Genomic DNA, 17,942 nt, shown 5'->3' with positions numbered 1-17,942 from the left:
TTATGTATATGGATATTTTTGAATGTTTCGAACGTTTAAAATGATGTAGTTTCGATATTAATGGATGTCTGGAAGTGTAGTCGTTGAGAGACAAAAGCGCGTAGTGAACAGTGTCACACAAAAAATGAACAGTGTCACGCAAACCGCTTGCAAAATCGCGCAAAAAATATTGTTTACAGACTATGATATCTACTTTTGCGCGATGTGAACGGTGTTTGCGCGGTATAAACAGTGTTTGCGCGATTTGCGCAGTTTGCGCGGCACTGTAAATTTACGCAGTTTGCGTGACACTGTAAATTTGCGTGCTTTTGTCTCTCAACGGCTACACTTCTAGACATCCATTAACATCGAAAGTACATCATTTTAAGCGTTCGAAACATTCAAAAACATTCATATATATAATTTGACATATTTAGGGTTTCAGTGTAAAATCCCTAGCCCCCATCGTAACCACCATAAACCGACGCACATTCTCAGAAAAAATATTTTTATTTGGTTTTTCAACATAAGGGTAAAAAGGGTAAAAAAAATATGGTTTGCTTATTTTGGTAAAATTTTTCTAAGGTGGCCTAAAAACGTATAAACGCTTAAAATTTTGCTTATTTTAATTAATTACCCCCAAAACCTCTGTTCATGCCAATAATGTTAATTTTCCTATTACACAATCAAACCCTTGCCCTCTCTTTCCCTCCCTCCCTACTAACTTAATTTAACTCCAATTAATGATAATTAAAACTGGCACATTTACTAATTTCTTTGTTCATAACAATAACATTACCGACGTCTTAGAATGGATTTTTTTTTTTCCTTTTTTAAATTTTGTCTTTCATCAAGACTTTGGTAGAGGTTGTCCTCTCAAAAAAGATTTGAACAGTTGCAGAGCTGCTCTTGGCTTGAAAAGTGGTACCTCATGACCTGCCCTTCATTCTCAGTGTTGCAAATGTTAGCCCTTCATAAACCTCTGTCCACCCTCCCACCTTATAAAAAATTAAAAAAAGTTTTCATCCTTAAGAAATAATATTATTTTAATATTACCTTAAAGCTGATCTAATACAATTCATCAATCGACTGCTGGTCCAATTGACTGGACCATGTCTTTGTGCAAGTCAAAATCTGATTCAGCTTTAAGACATTAGTGGAGAGTCTTCATACTGAAAATTACAAAAGTTAGAGGGGGCATGCACGGTTTGGCCCTTAAATATATATATATATATATATATATATATATATATATATATATATATATATATATATATATATAAAACCAAACTGGTATACCGGAGTTGATAACCTGAAAAAGATTAGCCCAACAACCAATTACTTGTATATTAGAAGACCCAAGCTCATGCGTATATATGTGTAAATACATTTGTGAGAATATGAAATTAAATCTAAAGTCCTTTGACTCTTAAGGATAATATTTGACACCTTAATCAACTATTTTACTCGTGTTTAATTAAAGTGTGAAATTTTTATTATATATGTTACATGTTATTATTATTCTGACCTTCCTCTGTTATAAAAATATTATTCACAGAGATACGGCAAAATTAGCTACTGACCTGCTTCTTAACATACCAAGGATACCATGGAATTTTGGTTGTTAATTTCAGCTGTGCAAGAGAATACCTTGTTGCAGTAACTGGCACGACTGAGTCCACATCTCCACTGCATTTTTCAAAAGAGAAAATGCTTAATCATAAAAATATTGTAACATTCTTAAACAAATTTCATTTCGGTAAAACATTAGAAAAATCTTACATTATTTGAGATACTAATACAATACTAGTTAAATAGTTTGCAGAATCTTAATAAACTGTAAAAATGTGTTTTACCTTAAAAGTAAAACTGTAACAGACTGTGTTAATAGTAAATACAGAATTTCCAACCTGAAAACCCAAACTCTCAAGCCACCAACAATCATTTGTCTATAAATTGGAAGAACTGAAACATCTGTGTCGTTCCAATTGCGGTTTAGCAGTTCACTGTCATTAAATAATACAAAGTTCAGCAAGATGTACAAAGCTTGTAAAGCTCTCATGAGATTTTGTAGATTGTATTATTTATGATCACCTCCAAGCAGTCCACTTATAAGGAATTCTGGTTATGTTAGCATGGAAGGCTTTCTGCACATCGGGCCTGTTGTAATAAATCTCAGCACACTTTTCTGTGCAAGGATCATAGCCTGAAATCTGCCTCAATATCTGACAATATGCCAAGGAAAATAATGAAACTCGTTACCATTTTATTATGATTTTCTGTATATACAAATTTGTATACCTTCTGGGGTCGATGAGGCAACCGAATGGTCTGAAGTGTAAAAGTAGTGGTGGCACCATCAGACTTGTTGCAAGGAGGTGCATCAATGTTATACTGATCAATGTTCCCAAACTCTTGATCCATGGCATAGCTATATAGTGATTCACACTCATCTGATTCTTTCTGCCTTGTGAAATCACAAGTGTTGATGAGTTGTGTACATGTTTTATCAGAGATCATGGCATGGCTCCACCAATATGTCACAGTTCCCAGATTGTCATAGTAGCTGTCTGTCACTGCATTGCCCACCTGCATTTTATAACTTTTCATCAAACTTTTTTCGTTTCTGATGCAAAGAAAAATTAGGTCAAAAGCTAGTTCAACACTAACACCTATTTTTTTTCCCAAACGACCTGGGGAATCCAACAGTCTCAACACTCTTACAACCAGCAATCTGAAGGTGCAATGTCAATCGATCACTTTAGTTAACTCTTGAACGAAGTTGTTATAACCAGCTTTAATAGTCACTCTCACCCCAAAAGTTAGTTCAAAGCTGAGAGCTGAGATTTTCTGTCAACACTTATATATTAATACCTAACCCTTTTTCTAAGGGATGCGGAACAATCCAATAACCTCTATCCACATATTGGGCCATCAACACTCACAACCGGCTATATGGAGGTGCAATGGGCTAGTTGGAATTTCATGTCAACCAATCACTTCGATGGACTCTGGTCAGAGTTGTAACAACCAAACTCAATACCATTGTTAGGTGTTAATGTGCATTTCTCATGCCGAAAGTTAGTTTTAGGGATGAGACTTTTTATAACACTTATACATTAACACCTAACCTTTTTCCCAACCCTGGAACCCAACACTTACCCCATAATCTAATTTTGATCCAAATATTGAACCATGAAGTGTAAGAGGGTTAAATTACCATAATTCCCTTATGATTTATAGGGTGTTTTGACTTAGAATTGTAGATCATAATTTCTATAGCCAGCTGAGGAACCTAGTGACCTTCATAGCTCTCTCCAGTAATATAAATTTCCCGGCCTTTATATCTTGGGAATCTTTCCAACCATCCGATCAGGAATGCCAGTAGTGAGTCCTGAGCTGAACCATAAGAGTCAATGAACCATCAAAATTAATCAAAATGTCTAGTTATAATAATGAAGACACAAGACCATGGCATGCATCATCATATAATGTAGTGCTGCTAGTCTTCTAAACTGTGGCCTACCATTAACCAAAAAGTTCACTTTCTTTGAAATACAGCTAGCAATTCAACACTATTAGTGATTATAATTATTAGTATTATCCAAATGACAAAATTCTGCGGGTCCTACCGGTGCGACGGTCGCCTGTGTCGAGGAAATCTGCTGAACGGTTGCTGTAAGAGAAGCCTACACCAGCCGGAGTTTCTAAGAACAAGAGGTTGGCCATTGAGTTCCATGAATATTTGTTAAGGTACGATCCAGAGGCAGTCTTGTTGATTCTAAAAGGGGCTATTTCTTCAGAAGCACCATATGCCACAGAAGAACAACCAGGACCTGGTCAAAAACACAAATAATATCATATATATATATATATATATATATATATATATATATATAAGTTCAACAGTTTGAGCGTGTAAAATATAACAAAGTGTCAAGAAAGCAGCCATGAAAAAGGGGTATTAAATGTGGTCTGTTTCTGGTTGCTATCAAGCATTCAATTCTGCTTACTTGAATGTGTAATGAGACCCGATTAACGTGGATTCAAGGGATACAAACAAATTGATATGGGTTTGAATGGATATAAATATTTTGTCGTGCTATACCATATTATATATATATATATATATATATATATATATATAAAAGCTAGTACTGACAATATTATCACATAAACAAAATTTCCCTTTTGTGTAAAAGATTTCATCTACACAAAGTTTCTAAAAACAGTATGCACCATTGCAACAAAATCAAAACCATGTCTGCAACAGAGAAATTGGGGGGCAGTATAATCAGCACACTCACTGAGCATGACAAAAAGGCGAAACATGGCATTAATGAGACTTGTACCATAGAAGCAATATATATAACAGTAAAAATAAACATGCAACATGATATTATATTATAATCTATGCAAGCAAGCGAATATGCTGAAAAAGATGAAAAGGGTTTAACGTTCTGACTGACCTCCATTAAGCCACAGCACCAAAGGTTTAGACAGAGGGAGAGTGTTGGCCTCGGTGAGCCAGTAAAAGAGAGCTCTACCAACGGCTTTGTTAACAGTGACATAGCCTGAGAATTGTTGGAAGGAGACTGTTGGTTGGCCTGGAAGAGTAGTAATTCTGTCATGAGCTTCTTCTTTTTGAGGAGAAGGCACAACTAGAGGAGAAAGGGCTAATGTTATTATGAGGAAAAGAGGAAGAGTGTGGAGAAAGATGTGAGCTTTGCCCATGTTTATGGCCTTCATGAAGATAAAATAAAGAAGAAAGAAGTGATGGCAAGTAAGGAGTCAAATGGAAGTGTGTAATTCAGAATGGATTAACCGGGAGACAAAGTGAAGAGAGAGATAATAAATCTACAACACTTGTGAAAAGACAATTTAACCCCTACTTGAAGAAGTGTTTTCCAAAAGTTTTTTTTTTTTGCTTTTTTTTTTTTTCACAAAGTTTTCAACTACTGTTATATTTCAAGAAATGGGATTGATATGTTAGCACAAAAAATGTGTTTTTAGCATCACATTTCTCCCCGTTACACATTATTATAAAGTAATGCTATGTGCATAAACAATAATATATTATCATATGATTAGATAATTAAAAATTAAAGATAAAATAATATCTAATCATATAATGACACATCATTATTTACGCATAAAGTTGTATATAAAAGTTATACACATAATTTTATTGATCATTATAATTCTAAGAAAAAACCAATCTTATCAAAACTGGTATTCAGTTTGGTCAAACTATCATACTAATATCAGTACCATCTATTTAAAATGGAGGAGGATGAGACTCAAATTTGGGATAAGGATGTAAGGCAACACATACACTATTGGATTAAAAACATTTGTTGTTATTTAATATTATCTAATAAATATATTAATTAAATTTATTTTATAATTTTAATTATATCATACTAATGTTATCCGTTTATAGGATAAATCGAATTAATTATGACTTATAAACTATTTCTTTGATTGAGTTAATGTCTGGTTTGAGCCTAAAAATATGTGTCCATCTCACCAAAAATATTTGTTTAATGAATTTGGTTTGATAGAGAAAGAAAGGGAGGTAGCAGACGAGCTTTAGTAGTTTATGGTCTGGTGACAATGACTCTTCTGGACTCTTTCTTCTTCAATCTACCACTATTCTCTTTTCTTTTAGAAATGTAAAAATTCTAATAACAAATACATTTACAGTAAAAAAAAGTTTAGATATGAGAATTTTACTATAAAAATATATTATTTTTTTGTATAATTGATATAACAATATTTATTAACAAATACATTTCCGGTAAAAAAAGAGATGGATAACTCTGAAAATAATATTTATTGATTGTAGTAGATGTAGTCCTGTTTTAGATAAATCATGCTTTCTTTCGCTTTAATGTGTATCATGCACTCTTTAGTTTGCTCTACGTTTTTATTTTTCCTTCTCCTCCCCATACACTCATATTTGCTTTCAACTTTCCATCAAACTCACCATTTTATCTACTACCCAAGCATTCACCTCTTTTATTTGGCTAAAAATTTGCTTGTAAGATATGATATGTACGAAGAAGAAACATAATGTAGAATAGAAGTAGTAGTAATGATATTTATAAGCTTAAAGAAAAGAGTCGGTTTGTGCCAGAAATTCAAATGCAGAAGCAGTGGCGGTAGCAGCAGCAGTTATTGAAGAGGAAGAAGATGGAGATACAAGTGTTAAAGTTAGTCACTTTCAGCCAGTCAATGCTTATGGTGACAGACCTTGCAGTCCGCAAACCTTGAAAATGCACGCATGCATGTCCTTCAGGATTTAATTTAGAGTATTAGACTTAGTGAGGCCAAATAAGGGTTAGTTTGAAATTAGCTCAAATATATATTAGCTTGAATTCAAGTTGGTTAACGTTGTTGTCAAAGTGTCAATGATAGGGATGGATACAAATCGATCCGAGCCTATACACACTCTAATTGGAATTTGGTTCAAATGTAAAAAGGGGTGGCTTGAGTTCGTATCTCAAGTTCAGTTTGATTTCTAAGTTTAAAATTCGAAGTTTGGTTTAAATTTATGACTTGAATTCGTGACTTAGGTTTATAGTTTGAGTTCATTATCTTCTAACAAAATGATGTTGTTTTACATAATAATGGGTAAATGATGTTATTTTGCTAATTATTTGACATCACTTAAATCAATTTGCAAACCAAACTTGAATTGAATTATGCCATCATCGAATTTCTTCTGGTTCAAATTTAATTTCGTTTAAAAAATGAGTTGACCTTTTTAAATAAGTTTATCTTAAATTTGAATTAAACAAATTCGAACTAAATTAAATCAAATTGTACCAAATTTTGAAATAAATACTAACTTGATTTCTAATCTTAATTGTTAAAATGATAAATAATGTTATTGACAGAGCATTGAGGCACACATCATTAATTAATAATTATTAAAAAATAATTCCCAATGAATTACTAAACTAAAACTTAACATTACTTCGACACAGACGTTGAAGAGACTTCGGATCCAGTCCTATTAGCCATGGGTGTATGGTTTTTTATGTTTCGCACTTTCTTCCACGTTGATTACAATTACATGTACATAGATATACAAATGATGTTTCTTAAGTTTAGGCACTCAAAAAATTGGGATCTCTGTACAGTTCAGGAGTTTCAGATGATAGGGTTTTGATTTGATATACAAACCCTATAATACAGTTTTTTGGTTAGACTCAATTGGGTTATTGACTTGACCAAGCAAAATTCAGTCAAATTAGGTTAAAGCCAAGTGGGGTTGGTAGATTATTCCGGCCATGAATCATGTGGAGACAACCAATAACCAATTCTCAATACATGATTCATATAAACATTCAATCAAACTAACCAGACTTCAGTTATCCCCTAAAATTACGTTATTGGTTACTTATAACTGATTCTTCCAGCGTGGTCTTGTGACTGTAAATGGCCGAAACTCTAATTTAACCGAACTCTGTTACTTGGTTACACAAAATATAACACATTTTCTTCTTCATTCTCTTGTTGTATCATTGATTCGAGCAAAAACTAGTCGCAGCATCGAATCTAGATTTTCTTGTGGAGGACTGGGTCTCTATGGAGAGTCAAAATGGAAAGACAAAGCCATTGATAAAGCAGCATTCTCACGCAAGACAATCTTCCCAGGAAGATTTTTTTTCTGATTCAGAAGGGAACTTTTCAAAATCTTCAGGCTATGACCCCAAAAGGATTCCATCATCCATTTTCTCTACTCGATCTGCAACACCTATGGAGTGGAGTGTTGCTTCGAATGAATCGTTGTTTAGTATTCATCCTGGAAACTCCAGCTTCTCCAAAGAAAATGTCCTGTTGCATAAATCTGGAGAATTGGCAAAGGTAGAGGATCAGCCTGGTAAATCTTTTAAACCAGATGAACCAAGCAAAGTTTCCAAGCCCGATGAGACTGTTAAAGCTCCGCCTAGGTTGCCCCCTGTGGCCAAATTAGCAGACAATATGGAGAGAATCCTGGAAATTGATGAAGTAAACAATAATAATAACAATCAGCAAAAATTCAGTCCTGCTGATACACGTTCGGAGAGGAGTAGTAGTGCTACTAGCGTCAAGTCTTTTCAATTCCCAGTGTAAGTTGCCATCTCTTCCTAGGAACTTACAGGAGTGATTTTCATATCTGGACTTGACGTTGACCTAGTGAAAGGGTTGATCTGGGTTAAAAATGGTTAGACCGATTTTCGATATAATATATAAAATATAGGTTACCCAATGCCATGATATGGCTCGGACTGAGCCAGCCAGCAATATCAGAATAACTGTCGGTTAAACTGTGAATAGGTCAGTTTGACTGCAGTTTATTCCGATTCAAAATGTCTACCGAGTTCAAAACATTATCATACTAGTTCTTGATTTTCGATAAAATTCGTCGATTTGGCTCGGTTTTTAAAACCACGACAAGAGTAAACTGATATTAAGTAAATGATTTTGAAGCTATTATATCCAATTATGAAGATAATTTGTATGGTGACATATTTCAGATTGGAAAGTGATACGGGAAGACATACTTCTGTAAAGAGGGAAATCATGGAGGAGATGGAGAACCGAAGACAGACGTCTTTGAAAAAGGAAAGCTTGCAGGAAGAGAAGGAGAAGAGGCCATTGACATGGCATTCCCAGCAACAGTCACAGTCCAGTGAGCGACCGTGTCATAGTGATCAGAGCCAGGAGCCGCCGTGGCCTCAGCCTGAGTCGGAAACCTCAACAAAAGCACCAAAATTTGGCTCCAACAACACCAGCAGCTGGTTCTCATGCATTTCATGTTTGTCACCTTGCACTTCCAAATAATAGACAATCTGATAATTAAGATGGTTCAAAGCTGAAGATTATGTGCAATGATAAGGATAATCCAACCTTATAAACTTGGATTTCTTCCTATAATCTTCCTGTTATCATGCTTAATTTTGTATAAATTTTCAACTGTAAATTGATGTTTGAGAATTGAGATACCCGCTATCTCAATTATACAATTTATAAAGTTTGCCTGTAAAAAATTTGGTCTCCTTTTTTACGAAACCTAATTTTAGATCCGTTCGAATATAAAAACATTAGTTCTAGATTAGTTTATTTTCGATGAGTTGAGCTTTAATCTTAACTTAAAAATAATTTTACTTTGAATTTAATTAGAACAAACTCAAACATGAATATTCAAATTAGTTTGAACTTGACTTATTTTATAAAAATGTCCCAAAACTTGACTCAAACTCAGACTCTTCATATTAAAGTACGAATTTAAGCTAAGATTGAATTCAATACTACTTAATGAAACTTACTCCCTCTTCAATTCCAAGTGAGAGTTTGCTGAATTTGGTCATGTAGGGACAGGCCCATTGGGCCTAATTTAAGAGTCCAACCCAACCTGTCTAAAGCCCATTTTACCTAGCCCTAGTCCTAGTCTTTTATATTCATAAATTAACCAGTAATGCTATGCTTTGTGAATTAATTATAAATATTCAGTTAAATATTTACATAATATATTATTATATAATTAAAATATTCAGTTAATTATTAATTTTTTATTATCCTCCTCAACATAAGGGAAGAAGGTTACTTACTTTACTAATAACCTTTTTTTGTAATTGATGAAAAAGCATGGTGGGCCATATTGACCTTCTGGAAGGGCACCCCCACAAGTGAACATCTTTATCCAAATCCACGTGTTAACCTTTTAAGGAATCTTTTATTTTTATTCATTAAATATTATTATTTATCTATCAGTCTTAATGGCTAACCACCACTATCGGTGTTGATGTGCAGATACATTGACCCATCTGGGCCCCCTCTCATCGCCAAAACGACAAAACACTTTGTACTTCTATATAATTGAATGTTATTTTCCTTTTTTCAAATTAAGAAAAAAAGATAGGCAGGATAATAGAGTTGAGAAGGTAAATTATAAAAATTTTAAAAAAGATTAATATAAACTACAAATAAATTTGCATGTAATTTAAAATTATTAATGAAGTAAAAGGAAAAAAATGAAAAAGAAAAAACTAGGAAGAAGAAAGAAATTGAAGCAAAAAAAAAAAGTAAGGAAAACGCGTTTTCTCTAAACGACTCTGTTGAACACTTGAACTTCAATCGTCTTTCTCTCTCTCCATTTCTTCTTTCTTTCTCGCCCACCCACCAAATTTGGGGCAGGTTAGGGTTAGGGTTTCAAGGGAGAAAACCCCTCTCTCTCTTCATCTTCACCTACTTAGAGAAAAAGGGGTTTAGGGCTTTTATACAGCCCTCCAAAGGGTGCTCAAAGATGGTTTCTTTTCTCTATTCAGTGATCAAATGGCATTTTTTAGATAAACGACTTTGCCTGCTTTTACTCCTGTTCCTTTCATACCTCTGGAACGGTGTTGTTTTAGCTGGTTCTGATGATGAATCGGTGCTGATTCAGTTCAAGAACTCACTGAACGACCCATCTGGTTTGCTGTCCAGCTGGAATGGAAATCTGAACAAAGACAACCACTCCAATCACTGCTCCTGGTTTGGCGTGTTTTGTGACTCCAATTTTCGTGTTGTTTCGCTCAACATTTCCGGGGATGGCAAAGAAGGTAATTCGAGTGAAAATGAAATTGGTTTTCAGTTTTCTTGTTCCGATTATACTCAGTTTCCAATTTATGGATTTGGCGTTAGAAGAAATTGTAGAGGTATTAAAGGAAAGTTGAGTGGAAAATTGTTGTCTGCTATTGCTGATCTTACTGAACTTAGAATTTTGTCTCTTCCATTTAACGGGTTAGATGGTGAGATTCCCAAAGAAATTTGGGGCATGAAAAATTTGGAGGTTCTTGATCTAGAAGGCAATATGTTGAATGGATATCTTCCTTATTCATTTTCCGGGCTAAAAAAGTTGAGGGTCCTTAACTTGGGGTTTAATAGAATAGCTGGTGAGATACCGGCTTCTTTCTCAGATCTTGTGAGTTTGGAAGTGTTGAACTTGGCCGGTAATCAGGTGAATGGAACAGTTCATGCTTTTCTTGGGAGGTTGAGAGGGGTGTATTTGTCATTTAATAATCTTGGTGGGTCCCTGCCGAGTGAAATTGGAGAGAAGTGTGAGAACCTTCAGCATTTGGATTTGTCAGGGAATTACTTGGTTGGTGAAATTCCGCAGAGTTTGGGGAAGTGTTTTCAGTTGCGATCCTTGTTGTTGAATTCCAATATGTTGGAGGAAGTTATTCCAGCCAAATTGGGTATGCTTCAGAATCTTGAAGTGTTAGATGTGTCAAGGAATAGTCTTAGCGGCTCGATACCGGTTGAGATAGGAAACTGCACCAAATTGACTGTTCTTGTGCTTTCAAATCTATTTGATACATTTGAGAATGTTCGGAGTGCAAGAGGGGATTCTCCAGTTGAGCAATCAAGTTCCATGTATGATGATTTGAACTTTTATCAAGGTGGATTTCCTGAGGCAGTTGCATCTCTTCCAAACTTGAGGATATTGTGGGCACCACGGGCAACACTTGAGGGCAAATTACCAAGCAATTGGGGTATTTGTGACCACTTGGAGATGCTTAATTTGGGCCACAATTTTTTCACTGGAGATATCCCTGGTGCACTTGGTCACTGCAACAAAATTCATTTCCTTGACTTGAGCTCAAATCAGCTTACTGGAGAGCTTGCTGAGGAACTCCCAGTGCCTTGTTTGACTCTCTTTGATGTCAGTGGAAACTCTCTGTCAGGTTTAATCCCAACATTTTATAGTAGGGCCTGTCCTCCTGTGCCTTTCTTAGAAGGGAGCCTCTTTGAAACCTATGACCCACCTACAGCATATTTATTATTTTTAACAAACAAAGCTCAGGTTGGAACCCCTTTGCCATTACTAGGAGGAGATAATATCCTTGCAGTATTTCACAATTTTGGAGTGAATAATTTCACTGGCAGTCTGCCGTCCATGGCAATTGCACCTGAAAGATTGGGGAAGCAAACTGCTTATGCTTTTTTGGTGGGAGAGAATGAACTTAATGGACCTTTCCCGGGGCACTTCTTTGAGCAATGTGATAGATTGAGTGCAGTAATGGTCAATATCAGCTACAACAGAATGGCTGGTCAGGTTCCAGCTGACATTGGTACCAGGTGCAATTCTCTTAAAATTCTGGATGCATCTGGGAATCAGATTGTTGGGCCCCTTCCCCTCAGTGTTGGGGATTTGATGTCTCTTGTTGCTCTTAATTTGAGTTGGAACCTTATGCATGACCAGATACCGACTAGTCTCGGGCAGATAAAGAGTCTAAAGTATCTTTCTCTGGCTGGTAATAACCTCACTGGCTCTATACCTTCCAGTTTGGGTCAGTTGCAGTTATTGGAAGTGCTGGATCTTTCTTCAAATTCTCTCACTGGTGTGATTCCAAATAATCTTGAGAACTTGAGAAGTTTGACTGCTCTTCTACTCAACAATAATAACCTCTCCGGACATATTCCCTCTGGTTTGGCAAATGTGTCCACACTCTCATCATTCAATGTGTCCTTCAATAACTTGTCTGGGCCATTGCCCTCAAGTAATAATTTGATGAACTGCAGTAGCGTTCTTGGAAACCCTTATCTATATCCTTGCAAGGCATTTTCCCTGACAGTTCCATCTTCAGATATGCGGGGGGTTGCGGATCCACTGAATTATGCTGCAGGCCCAGTGGAAAGTCCAGTAAGTAGTGGGAGCCCTGGCTTCAATTCAATTGAGATAGCATCCATAGCATCTGCATCGGCTATTGTGTCAGTTCTTTTAGCTCTGATTGTCTTATTCTTCTACACCAGAAGATTGAATCCACAATCCAGAATAGGTTCTACCAGAAAGGAAGTAACAATTTTCACAGACATTGGAGTTCCAGTAACATTTGAGAATGTTGTACAAGCCACAGGAAATTTTAATGCAAGCAACTGCATTGGGAATGGAGGTTTTGGGGCAACTTATAAGGCTGAGATCTCACCGGGAGTCTTAGTGGCAATAAAACGGCTTGCTGTCGGACGGTTTCAAGGGATTCAACAGTTCCATGCTGAAATTAAAACCCTTGGAAGGCTTCGGCATCCGAATTTAGTCACTTTAATTGGTTATCACGCAAGTGAAATGGAAATGTTCCTCATTTACAATTATTTGCCTGGGGGCAATTTGGAAAATTTTATCCAGGAAAGATCCACAAGGGCTGTGGATTGGAGGATACTTCACAAGATTGCTTTGGATGTTGCCCGTGCTCTTGCCTACCTTCATGATCAGTGTGTACCACGTGTCCTACATCGTGATGTCAAGCCCAGCAACATCCTGTTGGATGATGATTTCAATGCTTATTTATCCGACTTTGGCTTGGCAAGGCTTCTAGGCACTTCTGAAACCCATGCCACTACCGGAGTAGCTGGGACATTTGGATATGTTGCTCCAGAATATGCAATGACTTGCCGGGTTTCTGATAAGGCTGATGTCTACAGTTATGGGGTTGTACTTCTTGAGCTACTTTCGGACAAGAAAGCTCTAGATCCCTCATTTTCCTCGTTTGGCAATGGTTTTAACATTGTCGCATGGGCGTGTATGCTCTTGCGGCAAGGTCGGGCCAAGGAGTTTTTCACGGCTGGATTATGGGATGCAGGCTTTCACGATGATCTGGTAGAGGTTTTACACTTAGCAGTTGTATGCACGGTTGACTCTCTTTCTACTAGGCCAACAATGAAACAAGTTGTACGGCGGCTGAAGCAACTCCAGCCTCCTTCATGCTAGTGTCTTCATAAGACTTTGTTCGTTAACATAGTTATTTGTAGAAGGTAAGCCCATTGTAATTTATGCTTCTCAGGCTGTATTGTCCGTGGCTGCCTTGTAGGTAGAGTTCTCAACTGTAGTTAATTCCACTTGTAAATTTTATTGTAATTTTGCACCAATTTTTCTATGCCATTTTTCTGATTGGGGGCCTTACTGATGCATCTGCAGAAGAATGCAGATGCCTGTTTCAACTTACACATGTAATTTTAGTATCATTTGTTGTTTAATAAAACCATCGAATATTGTTACTTTCTGAGAAATTTTAAGTGCCTTTTTGAATCATCATGTCTCAAATTTGAAGATCAGATGGAGATAAACCAATAAAAAATGGCTAATGGGTTTGAAATTTGCAAAGACTTTGTTGAGAAAGTAAAGCTAAAAAGTTAAGCAGTTTTGGGGCTACTTTTAGCCCCCATTAATCATGCTTGGTGGTTCTCCTATCCTTTCATCTTTTACTTTTTGGTGGTTCACGACAATAGAAGAACACATCATAACTACCCACTTTCGTTTTACTTCATAGCTTTTATAAAGCATGTCACCAAGTTGACAGATGCACAAATAAGTTGCAGGTAACCACTTCTGCTACACTGTCTCTGTAGCCCGTTTTCATTCGCAATCATCAATTAAGCTGTCTATCTCAGATAAATAGGATGGAAGATTTCTAGAGCCACTAAAAAAGCAACAACTTTTGCCTGTCAATCCAGGACATGATATTTTTATAAACATTTTCAAGATTCCAAAAGCAGCTAACATTTTTGATGAGTAAATGAAGAGCTGAACTAAAGAATCAGGACATCTAATTTTGTAGAATGCCGGAAAACCTACTTAGAAATCACCCTGAGAGCTCTATAACCATTGTTATCATGCTATCATGTATTGCATACAAAAGAAATGCCTTGTCCAGATTTTCTTTTTAAGAAACAAGGGGAAGCTTCATAACCATTTTCGATTGAGGTATCAACACATTACCACTACAAAAGGGTGGACGGGTTAACAACTATATGCTTCAGGGGGTGTGCAACATCACCACCACCAGCATGTTTCACAAATTCAGCTGGCGAGAGAAAGCTACCATGGCAAACACATACTATTCTCACCTCCTCGCCCTTCCTATACCTGTAAAGCAATCCTTCTATTCTTTTCCCATTGGGGCCATCACCTGTGGTGGACACACAAGGCATATCTTCTAGCACATTTCTCACCACTTCTTTCACTCCCTTTTCAGCAGCTGTCGTCTTACTCGATTCATCCCTTGTTGCGGCCCCCACAAATCTACTTGATTTTTCTGCAGTTGGTGCTTTAGGATTGGTTGGTAATTTGTGCTCGCTCTTCGGCGTAGACTGAACACTTTTAGGACTGACTGCTTCAGTGCATTTGTTCAATCCTGAAAAGAGAAGTAAAATAACTTGGGATGAATACCATATGCAATAGGAAATCTTCCAGGTTCCAGACATAAAACATTAAATTACAAATGCGATATATATCCAGTAGGCAGAAAAAGCTGAAGCCACAAATGTTATATGAACAGTTCAAGTGAAATCAAGACAAAGAAAAATCTGTCGGTCTCTTTCATCCACTGCCCTTTTCTGGCTAGGCATATTACAACCGCTTGAATATGCCTGAAGAGAGTCAAAATTTAACAGGAGTATTGTACCAAGGAACAACAGAATTACACGGATCTTCCTCAGATAACTTCGTTTTGACTCCATGTGGAAGACAATTCACCATGACTGGGTGCCCCCAGATGACTCAGGTGTAGGGCATTATTAAACCACTTAAAGCTTGGATTATGTGCCAAGGAACTTGTCAATGTACCACAAATTAATATGCCTCACAAGGCAATTGTTAGATCACCCTTCGTGAAAGGTCCCAAGTCTAATATGGCCTAATTATGCACATTGGTTAACAATGAAGGGCTGCATTCTGCCCATTACTCCATTTATTTTTGTCTTCCTCAGCAAGAAATTATGGTTAGGGGTGTTCGAAAATGGTCAATTGAACTGGTTTGGCTTTTGTTAACTAAACCGGATTCTTAGTTTAGAAAAAACCGTAGATCGAATTGGTTGAGAAATTAAGCAGTTTTGAACCAAACAAAAAATATTACATACCCCTTTTCAAATAAATTTCTAAGTTTTAGACCACAGATCTCTTTCAAATTTTCTTCAGTTCACCTAGAATAGTGTGAAACAAGGTCGATCCTTGTACAATGAGCAATAGAAAATTGAATGAACGTTCGCATCTTCAACAAAAGTTGATACCTTCAAAGGTTTCTATAACATTTAAAACGAGTTTAGTTTGATTAACTGGTTTACAAACAATAATCGAACTGAAAAGCCAGTTTGACCAAATCCTAACAAGTAACAAAAAAGTTTTCCGGTCACCCTGATCTCCAGTTCCATATAAGGCATTTTTTTATAACACCCCTAATTGTGGTAATCCAACGGTTGTGAACTCTTAGCTCTATGTAATACTCTTCTTAAACAGTCTTGAATTGTACTGACTCTAAATCCGTTTGAAATCCAATCTAGACAATGAACCAATTTGAAATCCACTCATAAAATAATGAACACAATTTCATCATACACATATAATACCTTGAAATTGCTGACTCTCAAATTCAGAAATCCCAGATGAGCCACTCCCTTGTGATGATCCAATTGAGCCTTGTGACGGCGGCGGCGGCGGCGGTGCACCTGGTGGTAATAGTAAACTTCCTTCACCACCACCACCAACACCCTTGACTAAAATGCTACAATTGGCTCCTTTGACGCCATTAACCCAACTTTGCACACAATTTTCAGCCCCAAAAATCCCATCAACACTAGCCTCCTCCTCCTCCTCTTCTTCTTCTCCCCCAAAAACTATTCTTCTTTCCCTCGAAGTCTTCCAATTCCTTTGCTTCTCTGATCTCTTCCTCTTCGCTTCCATTCTCCTCAGAGTTTGCAGCTCCTTCCTCTTCCTCCTGTCCTCCTCAGTCTGCGTAGGCAACGAGCATGTCCTTGTAATATTAACACCGCAATTTCCATCTGGGTTCAAAAAAAGGGGAATTGAAGATGATCTTTTAAGCTTATTTTCTCTTTCTGGGTCTACCCCAAATCGTCCGTTCAACGACAGCCCCAAACTCAGCTCAATCTCCTCCGTTTCTTTCCCCCCGCAACCGCCACCGCCTTGTTGAAAATCACTGTAAACAAACTGGTTCGTCCCATTCACGAATCTCTGTAACAGATCTCTAGAAAAACCACTCACATGAGCGTCTTTCGCCATTAATTAAAAATACCCAGATCATAATAAAAACTACAAACAAAAATATAATTCCTTTTCTTCATCAATCATCGTCTTCATTTTTTTCTTTTTTCACCCATTAATGAAAGAGAAGTAAATTACTGTAAACACCCCGTATAGTTAATGGGAAAGTGACACGTGGAGGGCATGAAGAAGGAGGGGCAGATGAAAATATCACACGTGGTGTTAAAAACCAGATTCCAAGGCGTCTCCATCGCTTGGCTGTGTCCGCGGATAAAGCTTTATAGATTATGAACGTGTCGTACCATGTATGTGGATCCCTTCTGGAGCTGCCACGTGTTGTTGACTATCGTCAGATAGGTTTTACCTTGTCTGAGGATATGACACGTGGAGTTCTTTGGTTGGGTTTCCTGTCTCCTTCCTCGCTAGCTGAGCTGCCAGCCTGCCGGCCGCTTTCTTCTGTCTTTTTTCTTTCTCTTTCTCCTCATCTTCTCATCTCGTCAATGAATGGCTGGCTATTGCCTCAGCGTGGCGTTTCGGTTGGGAAAATTCTGGTGCGACGCATCCGCATGGCTGTTGATGTACGTTAGCATCATCAGGGAAGATTTATAGAAAAAGAACACTGCATCGTGATGACATATATTAATAATATTTAGATTCATACTAATTATAAATATATAAAATATTATTTATTTTATTGATTAATCATAATTTTATATATAATTATAATAATTATAAAAAAATAAAATTAAGAATACAAATAAATATTATTAACTTATTCATCTAAATTGAGATAGTAATTATGTGATATAATTATTTTTTAATTTTAAAATTATCAAATAAAATAATATTATATTAGATTATATGAATAAATTTGTATAATTTATTTACATATTATTAAAAAACCAAACTCTCAAAAATGATTACCCACATAAGATTGAAT

The 17,942-nt window shown here is 36.5% G+C and overlaps 3 protein-coding genes and 1 pseudogene across 3 annotated transcripts; 2 read left to right on the top strand and 2 right to left on the bottom strand.

The window, feature by feature from the left end:
- Positions 1–829: 829 nt before the first annotated feature.
- LOC123226437 lies at positions 830–4,778 on the bottom strand (annotated as a pseudogene).
- Positions 4,779–7,575: 2,797 nt separating this feature from the next.
- Positions 7,576–8,814, top strand: LOC123226361. The gene is made up of 2 exons (XM_044650863.1): positions 7,576–8,099; positions 8,508–8,814. Exons 1-2 carry the CDS (start codon positions 7,576–7,578, stop codon positions 8,812–8,814), a joined length of 831 nt encoding a protein of 276 aa, XP_044506798.1.
- A 1,209-nt stretch (positions 8,815–10,023) lies between these two features.
- On the top strand, positions 10,024–14,016 carry LOC123225193 (LRR receptor-like serine/threonine-protein kinase RPK2). The gene has a single exon (XM_044649093.1). It carries the CDS (start codon positions 10,277–10,279, stop codon positions 13,715–13,717), a length of 3,441 nt encoding a protein of 1,146 aa, XP_044505028.1. The 5' UTR covers positions 10,024–10,276; the 3' UTR covers positions 13,718–14,016.
- Positions 14,017–14,427: 411 nt separating this feature from the next.
- On the bottom strand, positions 14,428–17,258 carry LOC123225194 (ninja-family protein AFP3-like). The gene is made up of 2 exons (XM_044649094.1): positions 16,351–17,258; positions 14,428–15,140 (listed from the first exon to the last, which is right to left on the bottom strand). Exons 1-2 carry the CDS (start codon positions 17,018–17,020, stop codon positions 14,728–14,730), a joined length of 1,083 nt encoding a protein of 360 aa, XP_044505029.1. The 5' UTR covers positions 17,021–17,258; the 3' UTR covers positions 14,428–14,727.
- Positions 17,259–17,942: the final 684 nt, after the last annotated feature.

The sequence above is a fragment of the Mangifera indica genome, chromosome 9 (assembly GCF_011075055.1).
Source record: "Mangifera indica cultivar Alphonso chromosome 9, CATAS_Mindica_2.1, whole genome shotgun sequence".
NCBI classification, from domain to species: domain Eukaryota; kingdom Viridiplantae; phylum Streptophyta; class Magnoliopsida; order Sapindales; family Anacardiaceae; genus Mangifera; species Mangifera indica.
Note: the sequence above shows the minus strand (reverse complement) of the source record. Positions and strands in the feature narration are given on the sequence as shown.